Genomic DNA, 25,516 nt, shown 5'->3' with positions numbered 1-25,516 from the left:
ACTTTCTGACGAGTCTGTATTCGATGCTAACAAATTTCTCTTCAGAAAAGCTTTTCTTGCTATTGCCTGTCTGTATTTTACCTTCCCTACTTCGACCATCAGTTGTTTTGCTGTCCAAATAGCAAAACTGATCTACTTTCAGTGTATGGTTTCCTAATCTAATGTACCGAGCGTCAACTGATTTAATTCGACTACATTCCATTATCCTCTTTTTCCTTTTGGTGATTATCTTATTCCCCTTTCAAGACACTGCCAGCTGTTATTCTAAGTCCAATGTCTGACAATTGCGATGTCATCGGAAAACCAAGATTTTTATTTCTTCTTGCTGGACTTTAAACCGTAATCTAGATCTTTGTTTCGTTTACTGCTTGCTCAAGATACAGATGGAATAACATAGGGATAGGCTACAACGCTTTCTTACTCCTTTCTTAACCACTGCTTCTCTTTAGTGCCCCTTGACTCCTGTAACTGCCATCTGCTTTCGTACAAATTGTAAATAGCCTTTCACTCCCTGTATTTTACCCCTGCCACCTCCAGCATTTTAAAGGTAGTATTCCAGCCAACATTGTCAAACGCTGTCTCTAAGTCAACAAAAGCTATAAACGTATGTTTGGCATTTCTTAATAGTAAATGGTTATAAGAGCTGCTGTGAAAGATGGGCACGCAAACAAACGTATCAACCCACTTTCAGGTTTGTTCGTATACAATGGAAATTGATTACCTGCATTACCATTTTATGTATTATATCAACGGCAGTCAAATGAAAATTAGATGGAAAGGAGTAAATTTTTTATTATTTCGAAAGCAGTCGCCATAACTTAATGCTTACACGGTGTTTCGCTATTCACGTTACGCGCATCTAGAGATTATACAAGGAACTTTGAACAAGTTTTACTTAGCAACCCACGTCCAGAAATGTCAAAGTTACACGTACCGACTCCTGTGAATGTATCTATGTACAGGGTGTTTCCGTGATGGCGTTACAAACTTATTAGGATGACGGAGAAGGATAAATGTATTTATTTGAGGTAAGGGTCCCTGTACCGAAAAGTAAGGAGTCAGAAGTTACAAGCAAAAATCATTGTGATACCTAAGAGTGGAATATATGTACAGCTACTGTTAAGTTTGTAGGATACGCAACTTTCTGAACAAGAAAGTATGTCTAGTAAAAATGCTAAATGCGTACCTGGGGAGCTATGAGCACTCTTTCTTCGCTAGTATGAAAGATCTACTGAACAAGTGCTCATTGTTCTTAAGGTATGCATTTTACAACCCATGTTTCTTGAACTTTTTCTTGCTTTGGTCCATACCATAACTTCTAGTCTTAGCAACAAGAGTGCAGGTGCATGTATAGCACTGTCGGAGCTGTCAGAACGGTTTTCGATTTTAACTTTCGTTCGTTTCCGGTACAGGGATCTTGATTCCAATTGATACGTTTGTTCATCCTAGAAAGGTTGAAATAAATTCACGGAATCACACTGTATGTACATACATTTAGAGGCACGGGCGCATGTAACTGGCGCTCTGTTGCCTCGTTAGATGACTCTTCCGGCCATGGGTTCCTATTTAAAACTAAGTTCCTTTACAACCTCTAGAAGTATGTAACTTTGTTAAACACCCTGTATCTCCCTAAGCCTGTGCCTTCATGGAAAAAATTTTCGGTTAGCTACAGAGCCATAATTGTACGCAGGCGTGCTTCTCTTCGTCGGAAACAAATCGACACCACGAATGTCGATTCAGGGTTGCAGAAGTAAGAAAAGCGAAGTGGGAGAGATTCTGGACAGTGAGGAGATGTAAGGGCTTCTTAGAGTTCTGCACCGTAGTTTGAGCAACCTCGACAACATGTGGTCTGGTATCATACCGCAAAAGAATGACGGCGTACAGTTTTTGCAGTGTCCACATACCAGTGTGCGTTAAGAACGGCACGTGTTCCATAAAATTATCACTACTTTCTCCGGAGTGGACACGGCTTTGGATTTTTGCACTGGAAGTCACTCCACGTGACTCCGTTGTTTGCCGTGACGCTCCCTAGCTCAAAATGAAGACACCATGTTTCACCTCCCGCGACAATACGGGACATGAAACGATGCTTTTCTCGTGATACGTGCAACGTTCTTTAGTAGTGTCAGCATTCTGTTCAACTTCTCCGTCAGCCTATGGGAAACCCGCTGCGCACATTTTTCTGTACTTAAGATGGTCTGTCGTGAGGGCTTGAACGGTACTGTCACTGACACAGAAAGTGAGAAGATTGCCTCCCAAGGTCCGCCATCGGTTACTTTTGACGGCAGAATCCACCACAGGAATGACAGAAGGGGTAATGACACGACTCTCTCTTAGCTGACGTCTAAGTGACATCCGACCTGTTGGAAATCTTATTACTCACAAAGTTCGCCATGATAGACCTTTGGGCATGAATTTAAATTGATACCTTTGACAGTCTAAAATGGCTTTACACCTCTCATCTTTCCCGGCCTCCACGTCGAACAGTAACGGATATGGCCCACCGGCGAACGTTCGCGCTGTTCCTTAGATTCCCGAGAGGGCACACCTGTGCACAGACTTACCTGCTTTACCATTCTCCGCACTACACTCCTTGTATACTCCATGGTTTTCATTTGACTGCCCCTGATACAAACAACACTTCTGAACCGCACTCTTGTCAAGTGCGCTCAGACAGTTGAGAACGTTACCTGCTGCCTCGTGTTCGTCTTCCTCGAGAGGGTTGCCGGCAGTGGGCTCCGGCAGCGGCTCCGTGGGAGTTCCCTGCAACAGGAGTAACAACCATTCCGTCACAGGCACGTATATAAAAAAAACCGGAGGAGGGGGGGGGGGGTAGAGGGTGACGTTTCCAATATTACTGACGTGTTTACTAAACATGGAACATTGCGTTCAGACCTAACAATGACTACCTCCTTTTCAACTATGAGTGTTTCCGAGAAACCTCAGTCTTGCTAAACCCAGACCGCCCATTTCCCGAACGCCGCGGATCAAAGCAGTCAGGTGGATGCAGTATTAATTCGCAAAGCATTTGACTCACTACCACAACAACGTTTGTTTGCAATTATGTTGTATTTTTTCTCTCATCTTACTTCCTGTGGTTGCCAAGAATCGAGGAATGTCAGTTTATACGAGATTGATTAAACAAAAGTAAACGGTGTCTTAGATAAGGCGAAATTTTCCTCCAATTTTGTTAACGATAGTTCGATCACACTGAACATTCAAAGCCTTACGTTTACCGCAGGGAAATATGTTGGGAAGCTCGTACATTACGCAGCCAATAATAAGTTACAAAAAAACCTTTGTACGCGATACAATTATTTATGATAAATTACTGCCTGAAATTTTAACGAGGTCTCACTGAACCTGTGAAACTCTTCAATGAGGTGCGACTGTCTACTTGCTTTAAAGGCCAAAAACGTAAAATAGTGCACGTCATGAAACGTAACAGGAAATACTGTCCAATCACTACTATATATTATATGCAAGTGACTCAGACGTAGGTGTGAGTTGCTAGGGCTATAAAATGGAACTACGTAGCCTGAGTTGTAGGTAAAATAGATAGACTGTCATTTGATGGGATACTGGAAAAATCTGGTGAATCTGCATATGAGATTACGTTATGAACAGTCACGCGTCGTATCGTAGAATATTCCTGAAGTTTGGGGGACCACTACCGAATAGGACTAATGGGGTTCGTCAACTTTTACAGAGGAAAGCACTAACGGTCACAGCTTTGACGGATGGGAGAGCTTTACAGAGGCAGTGATAGACCTGAACTTCCCGACACGACGACAAAGCAACTATCCCGGTAAATCCTGCTTACGTGAGGAAACGCGTCGATCACTACACTCCCCTATGCTTTGCTCCAGTACGTACAGTGAAGGCAAGATAAAACTCAATGTTATATTCTGCCATCCAGTTCAGGGGTTTCCGAGGTGGAAACATAGATGTAGGAAATGAGTTTCAGGAATCTCAATTAGAAGAGTTAAATGATCAAGCAAGATCTATGGAAGAGTTCAGAACTTTTTTCTTTTAAAGAGGTATTTGCCATGGCGACACGTTTCTGATCAGTAACAGTGGTCTGGTAACGCAGCGTAGTACCGTGCCTAGGGATTAAAGGGAGCGTTCGTTTCTTGAACACTGTTCCGTAAGTTACCTGCTGGAATGAATTCTCAACTAAGAATTTCATCTCATGTTTTGCAGTAACGTCCGTAGGTTTTTCTTATATACCTAAAATACTGTTGAGGTAACACCTATATAAAAAATAGCCGTGTACCTAACGTTGTCTGGTTATGTATTCATTCCAATCCTGTTAGTCCATCCTCTCCAGCCCCTTCTACCCCCTCCCCTCTGCCCACCTCCTGCCTCTGTCCATCTCCTCATCCCCATATGTCCATGTGTTCCGATCTCCTTTCATCTCTACGCGGTGTTTACGTTGGTTTGTGAGGCGCTGAACTGCGCCGCCGTCAGCAGCGGCCAGCCTCCACGTTGTCATCCCCACCCCAATGGAAGTTGCTAGTTCTCAGCCCCATACGGTATCAAGTTTGAAGGCTATTCAGGTGTTTAAGAAACGTTTTTTTACCCACTACTGCTCTCATATCCACACGTCGTTATACATATTTTAACATTTCACCTATGTCTGTAGAGAAATTCATCCTGCAGTTTAGTTGTCACTCAGTTCAACGTTTATGACGTCTCCTGAACAGTGTCTTACGACGATATAATTTTATAGATACATTTTGTGGCACGTGCATACTATGTGCAAAATCTGTTGCAAACAGAGTTGGTAGCAAACATGCCTGATTTTCTGAATGAACAGCGAAAATTTAATAAGCTATGAACTTCCCTCCTTGCTTCATTTTGTGGGCGAGAGAAGGCTTCAGAAAGGTTTAAAATTGTGTGTAAAGTTTGTTTCAAACAACTGTGTTGTTCTCAATTACTGGATGAATAAAGTGAGTATTCACACGTCGTGGACAACTTTATCGCTCCCACCCCATTGATAAGTACGTGGGTCTTATCCCACACTGGTTCTTTCGGAAGCCATATGTACCAAGTTTCGTTTAAATTGTTCCTGTGGTTTAGGACGAGATGTGGAACATACATAAACTTTATGTATGTATGGATAATAGAAGTACGGTACGTTAAGAAAGGATGGGGGGGGGGGGCGACAGCAATGCCACATTTGAGGTATCATTCATAGGCATCACTTCCTCATTTATGTTAGTACGAAACTAAAGACCTGATGATACTAATTCGAAATTCGCTTTTGGTATTAATGAAAACCGCCCGCTATTAAGAGGGGGCCAGTGAATTAAAATTTACATTGCTGCATTATCACAGGCTTAAAAGAATCGTATATTCGCATATATACTTTTCTCTGATGCCTACACTTTTACACTGAGTTCACCAATTGTTTCAGAAATCGTAAAGCCGCTAGCTGCATATTCTGCTGAACGTTGTAATCAAACGATATGCTAACGCATTCCAAGCCTTTATAAACGCTGTGTTTCCCTTGCTATCCAAATTCCTTATTTTTGTTCGAAAGTGACAAACTGAATACTTGGAGCACCCACACACTAGCGTAGCCGTTTAATCACCGAGCACTGCCGACCACTCTAAGGGCTGTGGCAAGAAAGCGGGACCTTTTGTCTGCAGTGGCTGTGAGCCCTCGTATCAGTGTGGCACAGATGCATCTGATCAGCCAATAATAAGCCAAGATGTTACTGGTATGTCAGAACACACTTCGATGACAGCTCTTAAGACAGTAACGTAGCTTTAGAAACCACTGTATTGTATTAATTCAGCAACACTATGTAGTTTGGAAATCTTACGTTTATATTTGGGCTCAATGTGCAAAAATTACCAAAAATGGATGTTACAAATTTATTGTTAAGTTCTTTAAGAACAAGGGTGAAATCTGAAGGTTATTGTGAAACTAATCTGTTGGTGACAAAGCCTTCGCAGTAGGACACCAGCTAGGAGTTTATAAACAAGTGGAATGAATCTCAGTTTTCGGGAGCGAGCATGCTTGTTAGACCTTGTAAAGCCGGAAGTAATGTGTAGACTACATACATACAGTGGAGGCGTAAAAATAAATATACATAACCTGATCAAATGAGTGTGGACGCACTTACATAATGCAGAACTCACCATACGATTCCGCAAGAGGTGGACCTATCTGTGTACAATGAGGCTGGGAGTGTTGTGTTCTCAAAGAAGCTGTAACAGCAGAGTAGGTATCAGAAGAGCTCAGCTACTTTGAATGTGGATTGCTCGTTGGAACCTGCGTAACAGGTGTAGTGTACAGTACCGCCGTTGCTATCGACCGTTGTATCGACTCTCGTATCGTGCAGGCTTTTCTTTGGTTAGAACAGCTCAGTGTCAGACCGTCAGCGAGAGCGCACCGCTAGTTACTACTACTACTACTACCACCACCACCATTCGCTTGTTACATATTTTTACGAGCTTCAAACAGGTGGAGCGCAGTAACGGATAGGAACTGTGATTGTTGTGAATAGATGCGAGCTGATCTGGCGACCATTCGCTCACAGCTTCAGGTTGCGTTGGCTTCTGTCACACAGATTGAGGCTGCTGCCAAGGCTGTAGGGGCTGTAGGGGCTCAGACGCGGGGATGCTAGAGACGTCGAGCACGTTCAACATGTCCTCTGATAGGTCCACTGCTGTGACCACCCTGGTTCTGCCTGCACTGAGGTTGAATCACCCGTGGTCGAGTGGGAGATCATTCCAAAGTCTAGGAGGCAGCGAAAAACTTTCCAAGGGGCCAATCGTAGGACCTCTCCAGATCGTCTGATGAACAGATTTTGGGCGTTATCTGTGGCCTGGCAATGTCTGAGCCAGAAGAAGTTGTCCATTCTATTCCAGAGGAAGCTTCTCGGCCCACAAGGTCTGGGCATTCGCAGAGGGTAGGTTTACTGGTAGTTGGGAGCTCAAACGTTAGGAGCGCAATGGGCCCCTTGGGAACATGGCTGCCAAGGAGGGGAAGGAAGCCAGTGTGCACTGTATGCATTCTGGGGGGAGTCATTCCCGATGTGGAAAGGGTGCTTCCGGATGACAGGAAGAGTACAGGATGCAGCCAATTTCAGGTGGTGGCTCATGTCGGTACCAGTGACGTGTGTCGCTATGGATCGGAGCAGATTCTGTCTCGTTTCGGGCGGATAGCGGAAATGGTAAGGACTGCCAGTCTTGCTTCCGAGATTAAGGCGGAGCTCACCATCTGCAGCATCGTTGATAGAACCGACTGTGGTCCTTTGGTGCAGAGCCGAGTGGAGGGTCTGAATCACAGGCTCAGGCGGTTCTGTGACCGTATAGGCTGCAAATTCCTTGACTTGCGCCATCGGGTGGTGGGATTCCGGGTTCCGCTTAATGGTTCAGGAGTCCACTACACACAGGAGGCGGCTTCATGAGTAGCGGGGGCTGTGTCGAAGGGACTGGGCGGTTTTTTAGGTTAGAGAGTCTCAGGGAACCGCAAAGGGGCATCCGCCAAAGTGAGCAGGTAAAACACAGTAAGGTAGTTGTAGCAACGATTGGTATTGTTTTAAATTGTAGCTGTGTTGGGAAGGAACCAGAGCTCAAAGCCCTAGTAGAAAGCCCTGAAGCTCAAATAGTTGTGGGTACAGAGATCTGTCTAAAACCGGAAATGAGTTCAGAAGAAATTTTTTCAAACGGTCTAACAGTGTTCAGAAAGGATAGATTGAATACAGTTCGGGGTGGAGTGTATTTCTGTCAGAGGTAGTTTGCCTTGTAGCGAAATTGAAGTGGTTAGTTCATGTGAAATATGGGTAGGAGCTATACCTGACAATCTGACTAAACTATTAATTGGCAGTTGCTGCTAGGCTGAATACCGTATCACCTACAACCATTAAAAAGAAACGCAAAATATATTTAAAAAAGCTGATAATGCTCTTAGCGCCTTTTTAAGAGATAGTCTTCGCTCCTTCCGATCTGATCATGTAAGTGTAGAAAAGTTTTGGAATGTTTTCAAAGAGACAGTATCAACAGCAATTGAAAGAGATACCACAAATTAAGTGATGGTACTGATCCTCCATGGCACACAAAACGGGTCAGATCGTTGTTGCAGAAGCAACGAAAAAAGCATGCCAAATTTAAAAGAAAACCAAATCCTCAAGATTGGCATGATTTTCCGGAAGTTAGAAATATGGCCCACATTCCAATGCGAGATGCTTTTAATAATTTTCACAACGAAATTCTGTCTCGAAATCTGGCAGAAAACCCAAAGAGATTCTGGTCGTACATGAAGCACAACAGTGGCAAGACAATCAATACCTTCACTGCGCGATAACAACGGTGAAGTCACTGATGACAGTGCCACTGAAGTAGAGTTATTAAACACGGGTTTCCGAAACTCCTCCACTAAAGACGACGAAGTAAATATTCCTGAATTCCAATCAAGAACAACTGCCAAGATGAGAAAGATAGAAGTAGATACCTTCGGTGTAACAAAGCAGTTTAAATCAAAGGCAAAGCTTCCGGTCCAGATTGTATACCAGTCAGGTTCCTCTCAGAGTATGCTTATGAAACAGCTCCATATTTAGCAATTATATACAAGCACTCGCTTAGAGAAAGATACGTACCTAAAGAATAGAAAATTGCTCAAGTCACACTAACATCCAAAAAGGGAAGTAGGAGTACTTTGCTGAATTACAGGCCTATATCACTAACTTCGAATTGCAGTAGGGTTTTCGAACATGTACTGTATTCGAACATTATGAAGTACCACGAAAAAACGATTTATTGACAGTCAGCACGGATTCAAAAAATATCGTTCTTGTGAAACACCACTAGATCTTTATGCCCATGAAGTAGTTAGTGCCATCGACAGAGGATGTCAATTTGGGTGCATATTTTTATATTTCCAGAAGGGTTTCGACACCGTTCCTCACAAGCGTCTTCTAACCAAACTGCGAGCCTATGAAATGTCGCCTCAGTTGTGAGAATGATTCGTGATTTTTTGTCAAAAAGGTCACAGTTCGTAGTAAAAGACGGAAAGTCATCGAGTAAAACAAATAATATCTGGCGTTCGCCAAGGAAGTGTTATAGGTCTCTTTTGTTCCTGATCTATATTAACGACATAAGAGACAATCTGAGTAGCCATCTTAGATTGTTTGGAGATGATGCTGTCATTTACTGTCTGCTTAAGTCACCATATCAAAACGACTTGCAAAATGATTTAGATAAACTATCTGTATGATTCGAAAAGTGGCAATTGACCCTGCATAAGGAAAAGTGTGAAGTTATTCACATGAGTACTAAAAGAAATCAGCTAAATTTCGATTATGCGATAAGTCACAAATCTGAGGGCTGTAAATTCAACTAAATTCTTAGGGATTACATATACAAATACCCTAAATTGGAACGATCACATAGCTAATATTGTGGGTAGAGCAAATCAAAGACTGCGATTCATTGGCAGAACACTTAGAAGCTGCAACAGGTCTACCAAAGAGACTGCTTACAGTACGCTTGTCCGCCCTATTCTGGAGTACTGCTGTGCGGTGTGAGATCCACATCAGGTGGGACTGACGGATGACATCGGAAAAGTACAAAGAAAGGCAGCTCGTTTTGTATTATCGCGAAATAGGGGAGGTAGTGTCACAGAAATGCTACGTGAATTGGAGTGGCAATCATTAAAACTAAGGCGGTTTTCGTTGCGACGAGATCTCATGAAATTTCAGTCACCAGTTTTCTCCTCCGATTGCGAGAACATTGTTGGCACCCACCTAAATAGGGAGAAATGATCACGCTAAAATAAGACAAAACAGGGCTCGGACGGAAAAATTTAAGTGCTCGTTTTTCCCACGTGCCGTTCGAGAGTGGAACGGTAGAGAGACAGCATGAAGGTGGTTCATTGAACCCTCTGCCAGGCACATAAATGTGGATAGAGTAATCACGTAGATGTAGATGTGGATTTATCAGGGCAATTTCAACCCTTCTCAGGCTGTCCAAGTCTACTTCGTGACCGGAGTGTCAAGTAGAAGCACGAAGAAACGACCACAGCTGAAGTAAGAGCAGACAGACGTGATGCACTGATGGACAGGGAGCATCAACCGTTGGGGTGTGTGGTCAGTCCCTCTGCTGTGGGGAGTGAGGGGAAAATGATAATCTGGGTGCCTGTATACGAGCTCCAGTCTGCATTTTGTCGTCACAAGTCCAACATTGTAAGCAGTACGATAGGTGTGCATCCTGTTCCAAATCCAATATCAGTTCGCACTGAGACCATCTATGATCACGGAGTGTACACCAGGCCACTGAATTTCTCCTGTATGTTACTGCAGTTTGATTCGTTACGAATCCCACACAGTCTAGTAGAATGAGTTGCACTAACGTGATGCACACAGTTTTGTAGGGGCGCTACACTTTGCCCAGGACTCTGCCAATGCCTCATAGTCGGCGAATTGCCATCCCTGATTCCGATCCACTGTCTATACTCATTGCTTGTAGCTGCGTCGTACCTTTATATTTAATCCGCGAGAAATACCAACAAAGTACTAACTTCACACTATTCTAACATCACGCTAGTGCTTCTCCTGCTGGTCCGCAATATTGTCGTCTCAGTCCAAAGACTGCTTTGATGCAGCTCTCCATAGCACGAGGTGTTCAGAAAGTCTCTCCGCAGTGCCGTATGATTGTTAGGCGCGCGCACCGTATGCCGCAGTGAATATACCGAAATGAAACTCAGTGAAATACAAGTTATTAATTTATTGAATATTCATTTTTACTTACAAATTTTCACATTAATGTTGAAAGTGTTCCACCTGTTGTTGAATATACAATTCAATTCGTCTAATATTTCCACCGGCCGGTGTGTCAGAGTGGTTCTAGGCGCTTCAGTCAAACCGTGTGACCGCTACGGTCGTAGGTTCGAATCCTGCCTCGGGCATGGATGTGTGAGATGTTCTTAGGTTAGTTAAGTTGAAGTAGTTCTCAGTTCTAGGGGACTTATGACCTCATATGTCAAGTCCTGTAGTGCTCAGAGCCATTTGAACCATTTAATGATGTTTCCAAACGCAAGCTGTAACATTTCTTCTGTAACAGAAGCAGTGAATGTGGATATTGCAGTTTTCAGTTCATCGATGGATTTTGGACGGTTTTTATAGACAGTTGCTTTCTCTGCGCTCCGGAAGAAAAAGCAGGTGGAGTTAGGTCAGGCGATCGTGGAGATCAAAGTCTCTGAAATTATGCAATCACCAGAAACCTCAGCAAGGAGTGAAAGTCTAGCTGCATGCGCGGTTGCACCATCTTGTTTAAAATAAACGTTCAGTATTTCACTTAAGTACTATGAATGGGTACCACATATCACTGCAGTATATTTGTGCGTTTATGGTTTCGTTGAAAAATTGGGGCCCACAATCCGACGTCTAGAAACTGCAATCCAAACTCCTATTTTCACATAACGAAGTGGTTGTTCATTAATACACAATCGGTTTGCAGTACTCCAGCGAGAAGTTTGAGAGTTCGTGTACCCAGACAAACGAAACAACGCCTCATCAGTAAAAAGCGTTTAAGAATGTCCCATTTTGTTGAACGACATTTTTGATACATTGACAATAATGCAGTCTGTTGCCATGATCAGTATTTCTCAGTTCTTGGACGGCTGTCACTTTGCATGGGAAAAGTTCCGATTTTTTCCTTACAGCTGTGTGGGCCATCCCAACACTAAAATCTATTTTCTAGGCGAGATTTTTACTGACTTGTTCGCACTCATGGACATTTTATCGGAGAAATATCGATTAGTTTATTCTCAGACAAAACGCTAGGACTACCACTTCTCCGCTTATCTGTCACTGAAACCATACTTCGGAATTTGTTAGTCAAATCTCGCACAGTATCGCGATGTGGGAGTGTTGTCTCCGGGAAAAACTGAAATGTTTGACGAACTGAAATTGTGTACTTACCGCCAGCTTTGAAGACTTGTTCGGCTAAAAACACGTTCTTCAATGTTTAGTAATTTAACAGTGACGAAAACGAACAAAGGAACTAAAACGTTCACGTCGACACGTAACGACACACACCAACGATACTACTGACGCTGGCTGAGAAACTAAACAGTTGAAAGTTGGGAGAGTCCACGTGAAGGGAAGTAACCCAGGCAGGCGAACAATCATATGGCAAGCGCGGCTAGCTATCATACGGCACTGCGGAGAGACTTTTTGAACACCTGCGCAAGCCTCAAACTAGAAATGACTACTGCAGCCTACACCCTTCTGAATCTGCTTTTTGAGTTCATTTGTCTTCCTCTACGATTTTTATCCCTCCCACTGGTGATCCTTGTCTCGCGTGTCGGATCAGCCAATCTCTTCTGCTAGTCAGGTTGCGCCACAAATTTATTCTGTCCCTTATTCAGTACCTCAGTTACACGATCTACCCATATAATATTTAGCGTTCTTCTGTAGCACCACATTTCCGAACCCATTCTCTTCTTGATTAAACTGTTTATCGTCCATGTTTCACTTGCATACATGGCATACATGGCACTTTAATGTAAAATTTCTTCAGCAACGTTTTTCTTGCCATTGCTAGTCTACATTTCAAATCGTCTCTACTTTGATCATCAGTTATTTTGCTGCCCTAAGAGCTAAACTCATCTACTGCTCTTCGTGTCTTATTTCCCAAACTAATTCCCTCAGCATCACTAATTCGACGTCATTTCAGTATTGTCGTTTTGTCTTTGTTGATGTTCATCTTATATTATCCTTTCAAGACACTGCCCATCCATTTAACTGAACTTTGAAGTCATTTGCTGTCTCTGACGTTTGCCAATATTTTAATTTTGTCAAAGTTTTTTCGCTGAACTTTAATTCATATTCCATGTTTTCCTTTGGTTTCCTTTCAGTGTACAGATTGTACAGGGTGTCAGAAAAAGGTACAGCCAAACTTTCAGGAAACATTCCTCACACACAAAGAAAAGATGATATGTGGACATGTGTCCGGAAACGCTTAATTTCCGTGTTAGAGCTCATTTTAGTTTCGTCAGTATGTACTGTACTTCCTCTATTCATCGCCAGTTGGCCCAATTGAAGGAAGGTAATGTTGACTTGGGTGCTTGTGTTGACATGCGACTCATTGCTCTACAGTACTAGCATCAAGCACACCAGTATGTAGCATCAACAGGTTAGTGTTTATCACGAACGTGCTTTTGCAGGCAGTGTAATGTTTACAAATGCAGAGTTCGCAGATGCCCATTTGAAGTTATTGGTTAGCACGGGACAATAGCCATGCCGCGGTACGTTTGTATCAAGACAAATTTCCAGAACGAAGGTTTCCCGACAGGAAGACGTTCGAAGCAATTGGTCGGCGTCTTAGGGAGCACGGAACATTCCAGCCTATGACTCGTGACTGGGGAAGACCTAGAACGACGAGGACACCTGCAATGGACGAGGCAATTCTTCATGCAGTTGACGATAACCCTAATGTAAGCATTAGAGAAGTTACTGCTGTACAAGGTAACGTTGACCATGTGACTATGGAGAGTGCTACGAGAGAACTAGTAGTTTCCGTATTATGTACAGCGTGTGCAGGCACTATCAACAGCTGATTAGCCTCCACGGGTACACGTCTGCGAATGGTTTATCCAGCAATGTGTCAATCCTCATTTGGGTGCAAATGTTCTCTTTACGGATGAGGCTTCATTCCAACGTGATTAAATTGTAAACTTTTAGAGTCAACATGTGTGGGCTGACGAGAATCCGCACGCAATTGTGCAATCACGTCATCAACACAGATTTTCTGTGAACGTTTGGGCAGGCATTGTTGGTGATGTCTCGATTGGGCCCCATGTTCTTCCACCTACTCTCAATGGAGCACGTTATGATTTCATACGGGATACTCTACCTGTGCTGCTAGAACATTTGCCTTTACAAGTACGACACAACATGTGGTTCATGCACGATGGAGCTGCTGCACATTTTAGTCTAAGTGTTCGTACGCTTCTCAACAACAGATTCGGTGACCGATGGATTGGTAGAGGCGGACCAATTCCATGGCCTCCACGCTCTCCTGACCTCGACCCTCTTGACTCATTTATGGGGGCATTAGAAAGCTCTTGTCTACGCAACCCCGGTACCAAATGTAGAGACTTTGTGCTCTTATTGTGGACGGCTGTGACAATACGCCATTCTCCAGAGCTGCATCAGCGCATTAGGGATTCCATGCGAAGGAGGGTGGATGCACGTATCCTCGCTAACGGAGGACATTTTGAACATTTCCTGCAACAAAGTGAAGTCACGCTGGTACGTTCTGTTGCTGTGTGTTTCCATTCCATGATTAATGTGATTTGAAGAGAAGTAATAAAATGAGCTCTAACATGGAAATTAAGCGTTACCGGACACATGTCCACATAACATCTTTTCTTTATTTGTGTGTGAGGAATGTTTCCTGAAAGTTTGGCCGTACCTTTTTGTAACACCCTGTATAACACTGGGGATAGGCTACAACCCTGTTTCACTCTTCTCATCCACTGCTTTTTCAGGACCCTCGACTCTGCAATACGGTTTCTTTACAAGCTGTAAACAGCCTTTCGCTCCTATATTTTACCTGTGCTACTTTTAGAATTTTTAGTGGTTGTTCCAGTGAACAATCAAAAGCCTTTCAGTCTACATATGGTGTAAACGTAGTTTTGCCTTTCCTTAACGTATCTTCTGACGGAAGTCCTAGTGTCAGTATTGGTTCGCGTGTTCCTGTATTTCTCCAGAATCCGGACGGACCTTCCCCGAGGTCGGCTTCTACCAGTTTTTCCACGTGGCAGCAGCCCTATAGCTGTGTGGAGTGGCTCGGCTCACCTTCGTCACGTGGTGGTCGGCGCTGATGGACTGCCGCCTTGCAGCTGACTCTGGGCCGGCTGGTGGATGCGGGCGCCCTGCTGCTGCAGCCGTCGTCGCCGTTTGCTGCTGCTGCTGCTGCTGCTCTTCCCTCGCCCTCTTCTCTGCTACCGCGTCAGCCGCTTCCGCTGCCTGTGGCTGCTTCGGTGGAGGCGTTCCTTCTGCTCGCTTCATTGTTAAGGCTGGGGCTGACACTGCGTCCTACTGCGAAAGAGAAAAAATTAAACATGAAAACCTTTCTAAATGAGCTGAAGCATTCCAAAGCCTTAAAAAGACTTCGAGGTGCGTAGTTGGCTGCTACACACATTCTCACTACTTTAGTCTGGCGAATAAACATTGTTATGTACACTGGCCCAGAAGAATTTCAGGACATCGAGTAAAAATAAGCCAACAGCCATTCTTTTAAGATGAAAAAATGCTGTATTCACCATATTGATTAGTTTATATGTTAATTTCCTTTTAACCTCTTATCCAGAATACCAAAAAGTTTTATATAGTTTCATTTAGCATCTCTCCATATTTTGTTCTGGTACTATCAAGACTCTGGGAAGAAATGAGGATATAGAAGATGGATACATTAATGTTATAAAGACAATGTACAGATGACAAGTGTAGAATTAGAACAACATTGGGGAACTGAATATTTCAAAATAATGTTGTGATGGAGGGAATGAATAGGGCAGTTAAAGATATAATAAAAGAAAAGACAAAAAGATGATTTTTGCAGATATGGTAATATGGGGTGATAAACGTATATGTACAGTTACAGTTTGATGCGTGGAAGGAAATAATGAAAAGGTATGGATTAAAAATAAAGATACGAGTGAAGTAATGGTATTTGGAAGAGAGAAAGGAATCAACGGAAATATTACCTTGAATGGAGAACCCCTCGAAGTGGTAGAAAGTTTCACTTATTTAGGGAGTGAAATATCTAGGGATGGAAGAATAAGTAACGAAATTAATAGGTGACAGAAGGGAGGCAATTTCTACGGAACAATAAAACACCTGATTTGGAATAATGGAGTTTCAGAAAGAGCAAAACTCCTTATGAATAAGAATTATTACATCGCTATTGCCACCTATGGTGGAGAAACATGGACAATGACAAAGACTGGAGCAGACTGCAAGCGGGGGAAATGAAGTTTCTCAGAGCAGTTAAGCGAAAAACAAGAATGGACAGAGTAAGGAATGTAGAGATTAAAAAGGCTCTCAAACAAGAAAGTATGAGAAAAATTGAAAGAAAGAGATTAAGATGGTATGGGCATGTTAAGAGGATGCATGGGCAGACTCCCCAAAATTATGGAAGAATTAAAGATGGATGCGAAAAGACGTAGAGGGTGCCCAAGAACGCGGTGGAAAATGAGAGTGAGAATATCTGTAGAAAGGAGAGGTGTGACCTGGTAGCAAGTGGAGGAAGAAAAGTGGTGGGAGGACCGAGCCAAATGGAGAGGACTCGTCAGCACCCAGACCTGGCAGTAGCTGGAGCGGGATTCGGACATAGATAAAGAGACTAGTTAGTTATTGTTTGTTTCAAACTCCATGATGCTAGTGTTTGTGACACTTAAACTGAACTAAGGTCGACTTCGGACCGTTTATGAGAATATTTGTTTCATGTGAACAATTTTTAACTGAACTTTAAAGGTTCTGGAAGATCATTTATATAGGTTAGGAACAGCAGTGGGACAAGTACAATCACCTGTGTCACTTCAAGTGTTACATTACTTCATCCTGAGGTTAGTTTCGTGCCTGAAATGGTCTTAATGACGGAGTCTGTTTTTCCGTACGAAGATAAAATAACGTCGTAGCCATTGGCATACCATTAACTAATCAACAGCAGTTTCCCTAGAGCAGTTTTGCGATCCACACCATGAAACATCAAAAAAGGATAATTTCTCCATGTTTAACTCTGCTAGTATTTCATTTGAGAGATACTTTTTCTTTTCCTGGGTACAGAAAAAGGAACTCGAGTTGTTCCCGGATAAACGAATGTCTTGCACCATAGCCTGCTTCCTCAAGCACTTACAACAAACTTGGAAGAAGTAATTAGGTCTGTACTCGGAGGTGGTTTGTTGCGGGTATTATCATAGCACTTTTAAGTACGTCAGGAAATAAGGCGAGTCATTTCTTCGTTACGAAGATAGATTATGTGAAATTTTCGGAGGCATTTCTCCTTAAGCTACTTCGTTTCTGGCGAAAAACGTTTTGGGACGTTTATTGTAGTGTTATCCTAAGTTTGACAGGAATTCCGTTATCAAGTTACAAGGCACTTTGTGAAAAAAGTTTCTCCAAGAACCACTCGCAGTAGCAAAAAATTAGTCGGCATCCAATTTCAGCGAAGGCCAAACAGGTTTGAGGAAAATACGAACGTACCGTGACCTGAGATCGGACCAGACCAGTCTGCTACAACTTCTCCAAAAAAGCGGACGAAAAGCGTATTGGGTGAGCAGACCAGCGGATCATAGAAGCTACGATAGAGGCTCGATGGACCACCACGAACACGAAGAGGATGGGCTCTGCAACGGCTGATGTATGGTCGAAGAGACCCCTGACTACACCTATGTTTGACTTTACTACAAAAATTTGACAAAGTTTTCAATAAGTTTTTCTCGAAACCATTTTCTAGTAGGCGTCAAACAACTCGAGAACCGTAGAAACGAGTTTGCTCGCAATTTCACTTTGGCATTCTAGACAGTTCTCCATGAGCGTACGAAACCGCTTTGCTTCGAAACTATTTTGTTGCACACTTGTCTGCAATTTTTGGGCGAAGAAAATTACGTTTCAGAGCATCACTATTTTGTAAGAAAATTATGTTTATCAATTATACTATGTATGCAGACAGAAAATATATTGAAAATGACTGACAAAATTAAGTAATTTCAGTTCCAATAGGAGGGCTCCAGAAATTACAGGCGATGATCGATGTTTACGCTGCAAGGGCTCCTTCCATCTGGTGCAGCGGTTACGGTGAGCATCCTTTGTGGATACAAATGATTTCTTAACCACAGAAGTGAAAGGATTGGTTTTGCTTTGCTTTAGGACGAAAAAAACAACACATGCGCTTAAGTCAAAACTAGAGAATACGAAAGCAGAAGAGTTAATAACGACTATACTACAGTCCCAACTGGCATAGAGCAAAAACCAGGCTAAAAAATACATCCTACGGAAACGGAGGTCGAAAACTAAAAATTAAATGGCCTTCGCTGTATTGCTTTGGCGGATAAAAAGTAAGACGCGGTCGACAGCTCGCGCGTCGTTTGCTAAAACGACCGATAACTGACGGCAAACACAAGTGGAGACGTAAACGGTTAAAAAATGGGCAGCCCATCAGGAAGTGACGGAAAGTTAAAACTTGAGTGCAATGTGTACAAAGTGGTTGGGTAGCCACACTTATCAAGTGACGCTGGCTGAGAAGACAGTGCCCAATACGCAGCCTACTTAAAAATTTTCTAAAATAATCTCCCGGCGGGAGGGCAGAGAGCAAGTCGTCCAAGGCGCTGGGAGAGTATTAATAAGCCGAAGCTTATTCCCGTGAAGGGAGAACCTTTGGCGATGACAAAGGGACACCACCTGACAGAGGGAATATAGGTACTCGGGGGCTGAGGTACGAGGACTGCAGCCTCGACAGCAGCGGCAGCCGCCTTCGTTTCCTGGCAGACCGGCATGATCAGGGACCTACAGGAATTGGCGCCAAGAGTGAGCAAGTGACTTTTCCTGGACCTGCTCCACTACAGGATTGGCAGGGTACAGCGCACAGGGACTTCGAAGGGCACAAAGTGAGCAGGACACAAGTGGAAAAGCTGTGTCGCCAGATGTACTCCGTGGCCTGATATAAGGCGAAGAGCTCAGCTGTAAATACTGAGCAGTGAGCCGGAAGCCGATATCTAACGACACAGGTGCCAAAGATGAAGGCACACCCCCACACCATGGTCAGTCCGAGAGCGAGCAGTGTATACAAACGTGGTTGTTGTGGTCTTCATTCCTGAGACTGATTTGATGCAGCTCTCCATGCTAATCTATCCTGTGCAAGCTCCATCTCCCAGTACCTACTGCAACCTACATCCTTCTGAATCTGCTTAGTGTATTCATCTCTTGGTCTCCCTCTATGATTTTTACCCTCCACATTGCCCTATAATGCTAAATTTGTGATCCCTTCATGCCCCAGTACATGTCCTACCAGCCGATCCCTCCTAGTCAAGTTGTGCCACAAACTTCTCTCCCCAATCCTATTAAATACATCCTCATTAGTTACGTGATCTACCCATCTAATCTTCAACATTCTTCTGTAGCACCACATTTCGAAAGCTTCTATTCTCTTCTTGTCCAAACTAGTTATCGTCCATGTTTCACTTCCATACATGGCTACACTCCATACAAATACTTTCAGAAATGACTTCCAGACACTTAAATCTATACTCGATGTTAAATTTCTCTTCAGAAACGCTTTCCTTGCCATTGCCAGTCTACATTTTATATCCTCTCAACTTCGACCATCATCAGTTCTTTTGCTCCCCAAATAGCAAAACTACTTTACTATTTTAAGTGTCATTTCCTAATCTAATTCCTCAGTATCACCCGAGTTAACTCTACTACATTCCACTATCGTTTTGCTTTTGTTGATGTTCATCCTATATCCTCCTTTCAAGACACTGTCCATTCCATTCAACTGCTCTTCCAAGTACTTTGCTATCTCTGACAGAATTACAATGTCATCGGCGAACCTCAACATTTTTATTTCTTCTCCATGGATTTTAATACCTACTCCGAATTTTTCTTTTGTTTCCTTTATTGCTTGCTCAATATACAGATTGAATAGCATCGGGGAGAGGCTACAAATCTGTCTCACTCCCTTCTCAACAACTGCTTCCCTTTCATGCCCCTCGACTCTTAACTGCCATCTGGTTTCTGTACAAATTGTAAATAGCCTTTCGCTCGCTGTATTTTACCCTTACCACTTTTAGAATTTGAAAGTATTCCAGTCAACGTTGTCAAAAGCTTTCTCTAAGTTTACAAATGCTAGAAACGTAGGTTTGCCTTTCCTTAATCTCTCTTCTGAGGTAAGCCGTTAGGTCATTATTGCCTCAAGTGTTCCAACATTTCTACGGAATCCAAACTGATCTCCCCCAAGGTCGGCTTCTATCAGTTTTTCCATTCGTCTGTAAAGAACTCGCGTTAGTATTTTGCAGCTGTGACTTATTAAACTAATAGTTAGGTAATTTTCACGTCTGTCAACACCTGCTTTCTTTGGGATTGGAATTATATTCTTCTTGAAGTCTGAGGGTATTTCGTCTGTCTCCTACATCATGCTCACCTGCTGGTAGAGTTTTGTCAGGACTGGCTCTCCCAAGGCCGTCAGTAGTTCTAATGGAATGTTGTCTACTCCGGGGGCCTTGTTTCGACTCAGGTCTTTCAGTGCTCTGTCAAACTCATCACGCAGTATCTTATCTCCCATTTCATCTTAGTCTACATCCTCTTCCATTTCCATAATATTGTCCGCAAGTACATCGCCCTTGTATAGACCCTCTATATACTCCTTCCACCTTTCTGCTTTTCCCTCTTTTTTTTACAACCGGGTTTCCATCAGAGCTCTTGATATTCATACAAGTGGTTCTCTTTTCTCCAAAGGTCTCTTTAATTTTCTTGTAGGCAGTATCTATCTTACCCCTAGTGAGAAGCCTCCACATCCTTACATTTGTCCTCTAGCCATGCCTGCTCAGCCATTTTGCACTTCCTGTCGATCTCATTTGAGATGTTTGTATTCCTTTTTGCCTGCTTCATTTACTGCATTTTTATATTTTCTCCTTTCATCAATTAAATTCAATATTTTTTCTGGCCCTCGTCTTTTTAGCTACTTGATCCTCTGCTGCCTTCACTACTTCATCCCTCAGAGCTACCCCTTCTTCTTCTTCTTCTTCTTCTTCTTCTTCTTTTCTTTCCCCATTCCTGTCAATTGTTCCTTTATGCTCTCCCGGAAACACTGCACAACCTCTGGTTTAGTCAGTTTATCCAGGTCCCATCTCCTTAAAATCCCACCTTTTTGCAGTTTATTCAGTTTTAATCAACAGTTCATATACAATAGATTGTGGTCAGAGTCCTCATCTGCCCCTGGAAATGTCTTACAATTTAAAACCTGGTTCCTAAATCTCTGTCTTACCATTATATAATTTATCTCATACCTTTTAGTATCTTCGGGATTCTTCCATGTATACAACCTTCTTTTATGATTCTTGAACCAAGTGTTAGCTACGATTAAGTTGTGCTCTGTGCAAAATTCTATCAGGCGGCTTCCTCTTTCATTTCTTATCCCCAATCCATATCCACCTACTAGGTTTCCTTCTCTCCCTTTTCCTACTCTCGAATTCCAGTCACCCATTACTATTAAATTTTCGCTCCTTTCACTACCTGAATAATTTCTTTTATCTCATTATACATTTCATCAATTTCTTTGTCACCTGCAGAGCTAGTTGGCTAGTTTGCATATAAGCTTGTACTATTGTTGTAGGCATGGGTTTCGTGTATCTTGGCCACTATAATACGTTCACTATGCTGTTTGTAGTAGCTTACCCGCATTCCTGTTTTCCTATTCATTATTAAACCTAATCCTGCATTACCCCTATTTGATTTTGTATTTATAACCCTGCATTCACCTGACCAGAAGTCTTGTTCCTCCTTCCACCGAACTTCACTAATTCCCACTATATCTAACTTTAACCTGTTCATTTCCCTTTTTAAATTTTCTAATCTACTTGCCCGATTAAGGGATCGGGCATTCCACGCTCCGATCCGTAGAACGCCAGTTTTCTTTCTCATGATAACGACGTCCTCTTGAGTAGTCCCCGCCCAGAGATCCGACTGGGGGACTATTTTACAAAGGTACTACTGCAAATTTCCACGCGAGGGTCGTGAAACTGGCGGGGATAGACAGAAGCTGGGGTAGTGTCCTTAGTAACTGAATGGGGAGCCAAGTTAATTTGGACAACTTCACCAAGTCAAGGTGGTGAAGAGTTCACTCCCAGTAGGTAAGTGTGCAGTTAAGCCGCCGTATTAAGTGACTAAAGCGGACTCCAGGAGGTAACAAAAATGGACAGGCTCCATACTGACGACCAAAGGAATCATCAAAGGAGGCATAAGAAGTGTGGCGACGCATGGCAGACAAACGGTATGCCTACCAACTGAGGCGAAAGTTACGGCGATAGGACAGTGACAGTTCAGCAGCTTCAGCATATTGACTCACCTTGGCTGGTGTCAAACGCGCCCATGGCCAAATGGATGCCATGATGGTGGCTAGCGTTGAGACTGCGTAAGAGGGAAGGGCGTGCAGATGCATTAACAAAGCACCCATAGTCGAATTTCGACAGACAAAGGACTGGTACAAACAGAGGAGGCTGGTCCGATCAGCACCCCATAAAGTACCATTTTTTGTGGTTTTAGGGCGCACAACTACAATGGTTATTAGCGCCCTGACTAATTTAGGAATGTATCGCGAGGCACAAGGTTAAAACAGCAACTAAAAGGGACAACACTATAAAAGACGTATTAACAGGCATAGGATTAAAAAACTACAGCATAATCAAACGTCCTTACACAGGTGTGTCAAGTTGATAAAGAACGCGAGCAGCAGCTCCTGGGTCATCCGCTAAAATGGCATCCAGAGTACATGGAAGGCCAAGATCAAAACGCAGCGTAGTAAAATCCGGACAGGACGTTAAAATGTGGCGGACCGACAGCAATTGCCCACATGGACAGAACGGCGCCGGCGCTGCCGTCAGCAGATGGCGATGGCTGAACTGGCAGTGTCCAATTCCTAGCCGGGCCAAAACGACCTCCTCCCGCCGAGAAAAACGTGAGGAGGACGTCCAAGCTACGGGAAGAGGTTTCAAGGCCTGAAGCTTGTTGTCCCTAAGTGCAGCCCAATCGGCATGCCACAGCGATAAAATGGGCCGACAAATGATCGTGCTACAATCTGATGAAGGGACACAACAGGAAGCCGTCCGAGGCTGGAGGACCGCAGCCTTGGCTGCGGCATCAGCAGCTTCATTCCCAGGGATACCGACATGGCCTGGAACCCACATAAAGCTAACTGGAGACCCGTCGTCCACCAGCTGCTGAAGAGAGCGTTGGATCCGTCCGAGGCTGGAGGACCGCAGCCTTGGCTGCGGCATCAGCAGCTTCATTCCCAGGGATACCGACATGGCCTGGAACCCACATAAAGCTAACTGGAGACCCGTCGTCCACCAGCTGCTGAAGAGAGCGTTGGATCCGGTGCACGAAAGGGTGAACCGGATACGGATCACTGAGAATCTGGATGGCACTCAGAGAATCGGAGAAGATGACATAAGCAGAATGTCGGTGGCGGCAGACGTAAAGAACAACCTGGTAGAGGGCAGAGAGCTCAGCTGTGAAGACCGAACAATGGCCATGTAGTCGGTATTTGAAACTTTGTGCCCCGACAATAAAACAACACCCGATCACGTAATTGGTCTTAGAGCCATCTGTATAAATGAAGGTCATATTAATGAACTTCGAAGGAAGTTCGACAAAACGTAAGTGGCATACTGAACCGGGGGTAACCTTTGGGAGCGAGCGGAGGTCAAAATGAACGCGAACCTGAGCCTGGAGCCAAGGTGGCGTGTGGCTCTCGCGCACTCTAAAGGTTGCAGGGAGTGAAAAATCAAGGTGTTGGAGGCGACGAAAGCGAACTCCATGGGGTAGCAGGGCAGAGACATACAACCCATATTGACGGTCAAGAGAGTCGTCAAAAAAGGAACGATACGATGGGTGGTCAAAGCCACATATCGCGCCGGTAGGTGAGTGGCAATTTACCGGCTTCAGCATGAAGTCTCTTGACGGGACTAGTATAAAACGCTCCGATCGCAAGCCGTAAACCCCGATGTTGTATGGAGGCATAAGATGGACGGCCGTGCAGAGGAGTATACAAAACACCCATAATCCAGCTTGGAGCGGACGATCGACCGATATAAGCGAAGTAGGACGGTTCGATCCGTTCCCCACGACGTGCCACTAACACGGAGAACATTTAGAGAACAGGTACAACGAGCAGCCAAATATGACATGTGGACACCAACTAAGTTTCCTGTCAAATGTAAGACCTAAAAATTTTTCTGTTGCCACGAATGGGAGAGCAACGGGACCGAGTCATAAGGACGGTGGGAGAAACTTTGTAGCGCCAGAAGTTATTACAGACCGTTTTCTCGGCAGAAAAACGGAAGCCATTGGCGACACTACAGGGGTAAAGACGGTCAAGAGAACGCTGAAGACAGCGCTCCAGGAAACATGTACGCTGCGTGCTGCAATAGATCGTAAAACCGTCCACGAAAAGGGAGCCTGATACATCATCTGGGAGGCAATCCATTATTGGATTGATCGCTATGGCGAAGAGAGCGACGCTCAAAACGGAGCCCTATGGAACCCCATTCTCCTGGCGAAAGGTGTCTGACAGGACAGAACCCACACGTACCATGAACTGTCGATGCATTAAAAAGGAACGAATAAAAAGAGGCAGGCGACCGCGAAGGCCCCATGTGTGCATGGCGCGGAGAATGCCCGCCCTCCAACAGGTGTCGTGAGCCTTGTCCAAATGAAAGAACACAGCCGCAGAAGTTATTCATAATGAAGGCCGACAAGGTAACCAGATGGTCAACAGCAGAGCGGTGCCTACGAAATCCACATTGTACATTGGTAAGTAGGCGTCTAGATTCGAGCAGACAAACCAACCGAGAGTTAACCATTCGCTCCATCACCTTACAGACACAAATGGTAAGCGAGATGGGTCGATAACTGGAAGGCAAGTGCTTGTCCTTCCCCGGCTTAGGAATCGGTACAACAACAGACTCGCGCCAGCATGTGGGAACATGTCCCTCAATCCAGATGCGATTGTAAGTACGAAGAAGAAAACCTTTACCCGCAGGAGAAAGGTTCTTCAGCATCTGAATATGAATAGAATCAGGCCCGTGACCGGGCAAGTGCATTTTCGAGTTCCCGCATGGTGAATGGGGCCTTGTTTTCACAATTTGAGGAGTGGAAATTAGGTGGCCGAGCCTCCTGTGCCTGTTTTCGGGGGAGGAAGGCATGGAGGTAATGAGTGGAGCTCGAAACCTCTGCGAAAAAGCGGCCGAAGGCATTGGAGACATCCTCAGGGGCCACAAGCATGTCATCGTGACCGTGAAGCCAGAAACTGGTGAGTGGACCTTAGTGCCAGATAGCCGGCGCAGGCTACCCCAGACAACAGAAGGAGTAAAACGGTTGACGGTGCTTGTGAAAGCAGCCCAGCTGGCTTTCTTGCTTTCTTTAATAATATGACACTGCACACGTAATCGTTTATAATTGATACAATTCGCCACTGTAGGGTGGCGTTTAAAGGTGCGATCCAGCAGGGGACCGGTACGCGACGTGGAGAAGTAGTAGTGTGAGGGATGTAATATTCAGCAGCAGTGATAATGACTTCCGTCAGGTGTGCGGCCTGACTGTCGCACCTTGTGAAGGTTTGATCCTGAAAGGTCGCCCTGGAAGAGAAGAGCCCCCAGTCTGCTTTGGAGATGTTCCAACTAGTTGAGCAAGGAGAGGGGGTATGATGCAGGAGATGGATAACACACGGGAAGTGGTCGCTCGAATATGTATCAGAAAGTGCGTACCACTCAAACCGG

The 25,516-nt window shown here is 44.1% G+C and overlaps 1 protein-coding gene across 1 annotated transcript in view; it reads right to left on the bottom strand.

Annotated features, from left to right (window-relative positions):
• The window catches only part of LOC126278389 (trithorax group protein osa-like), a 104,673-nt gene that overhangs the window by 47,136 nt on the left and 32,021 nt on the right, over positions 1-25,516 (bottom strand). The window contains exons 2-3 of the mRNA XM_049978487.1: positions 14,817-15,056; positions 2,691-2,763 (exon numbers count right to left, since the gene is read on the bottom strand). Of these exons, the coding sequence (XP_049834444.1) occupies positions 2,691-2,763; positions 14,817-15,029 (286 nt within the window). The 5' untranslated portion in view covers positions 15,030-15,056. The remainder of the gene's footprint in view (positions 1-2,690; positions 2,764-14,816; positions 15,057-25,516) is intronic.

Source organism: Schistocerca gregaria, chromosome 6 (genome assembly GCF_023897955.1).
Source record: "Schistocerca gregaria isolate iqSchGreg1 chromosome 6, iqSchGreg1.2, whole genome shotgun sequence".
NCBI lineage: Eukaryota > Metazoa > Arthropoda > Insecta > Orthoptera > Acrididae > Schistocerca > Schistocerca gregaria.
This window is presented reverse-complemented; position numbering and strand designations above follow the sequence as displayed.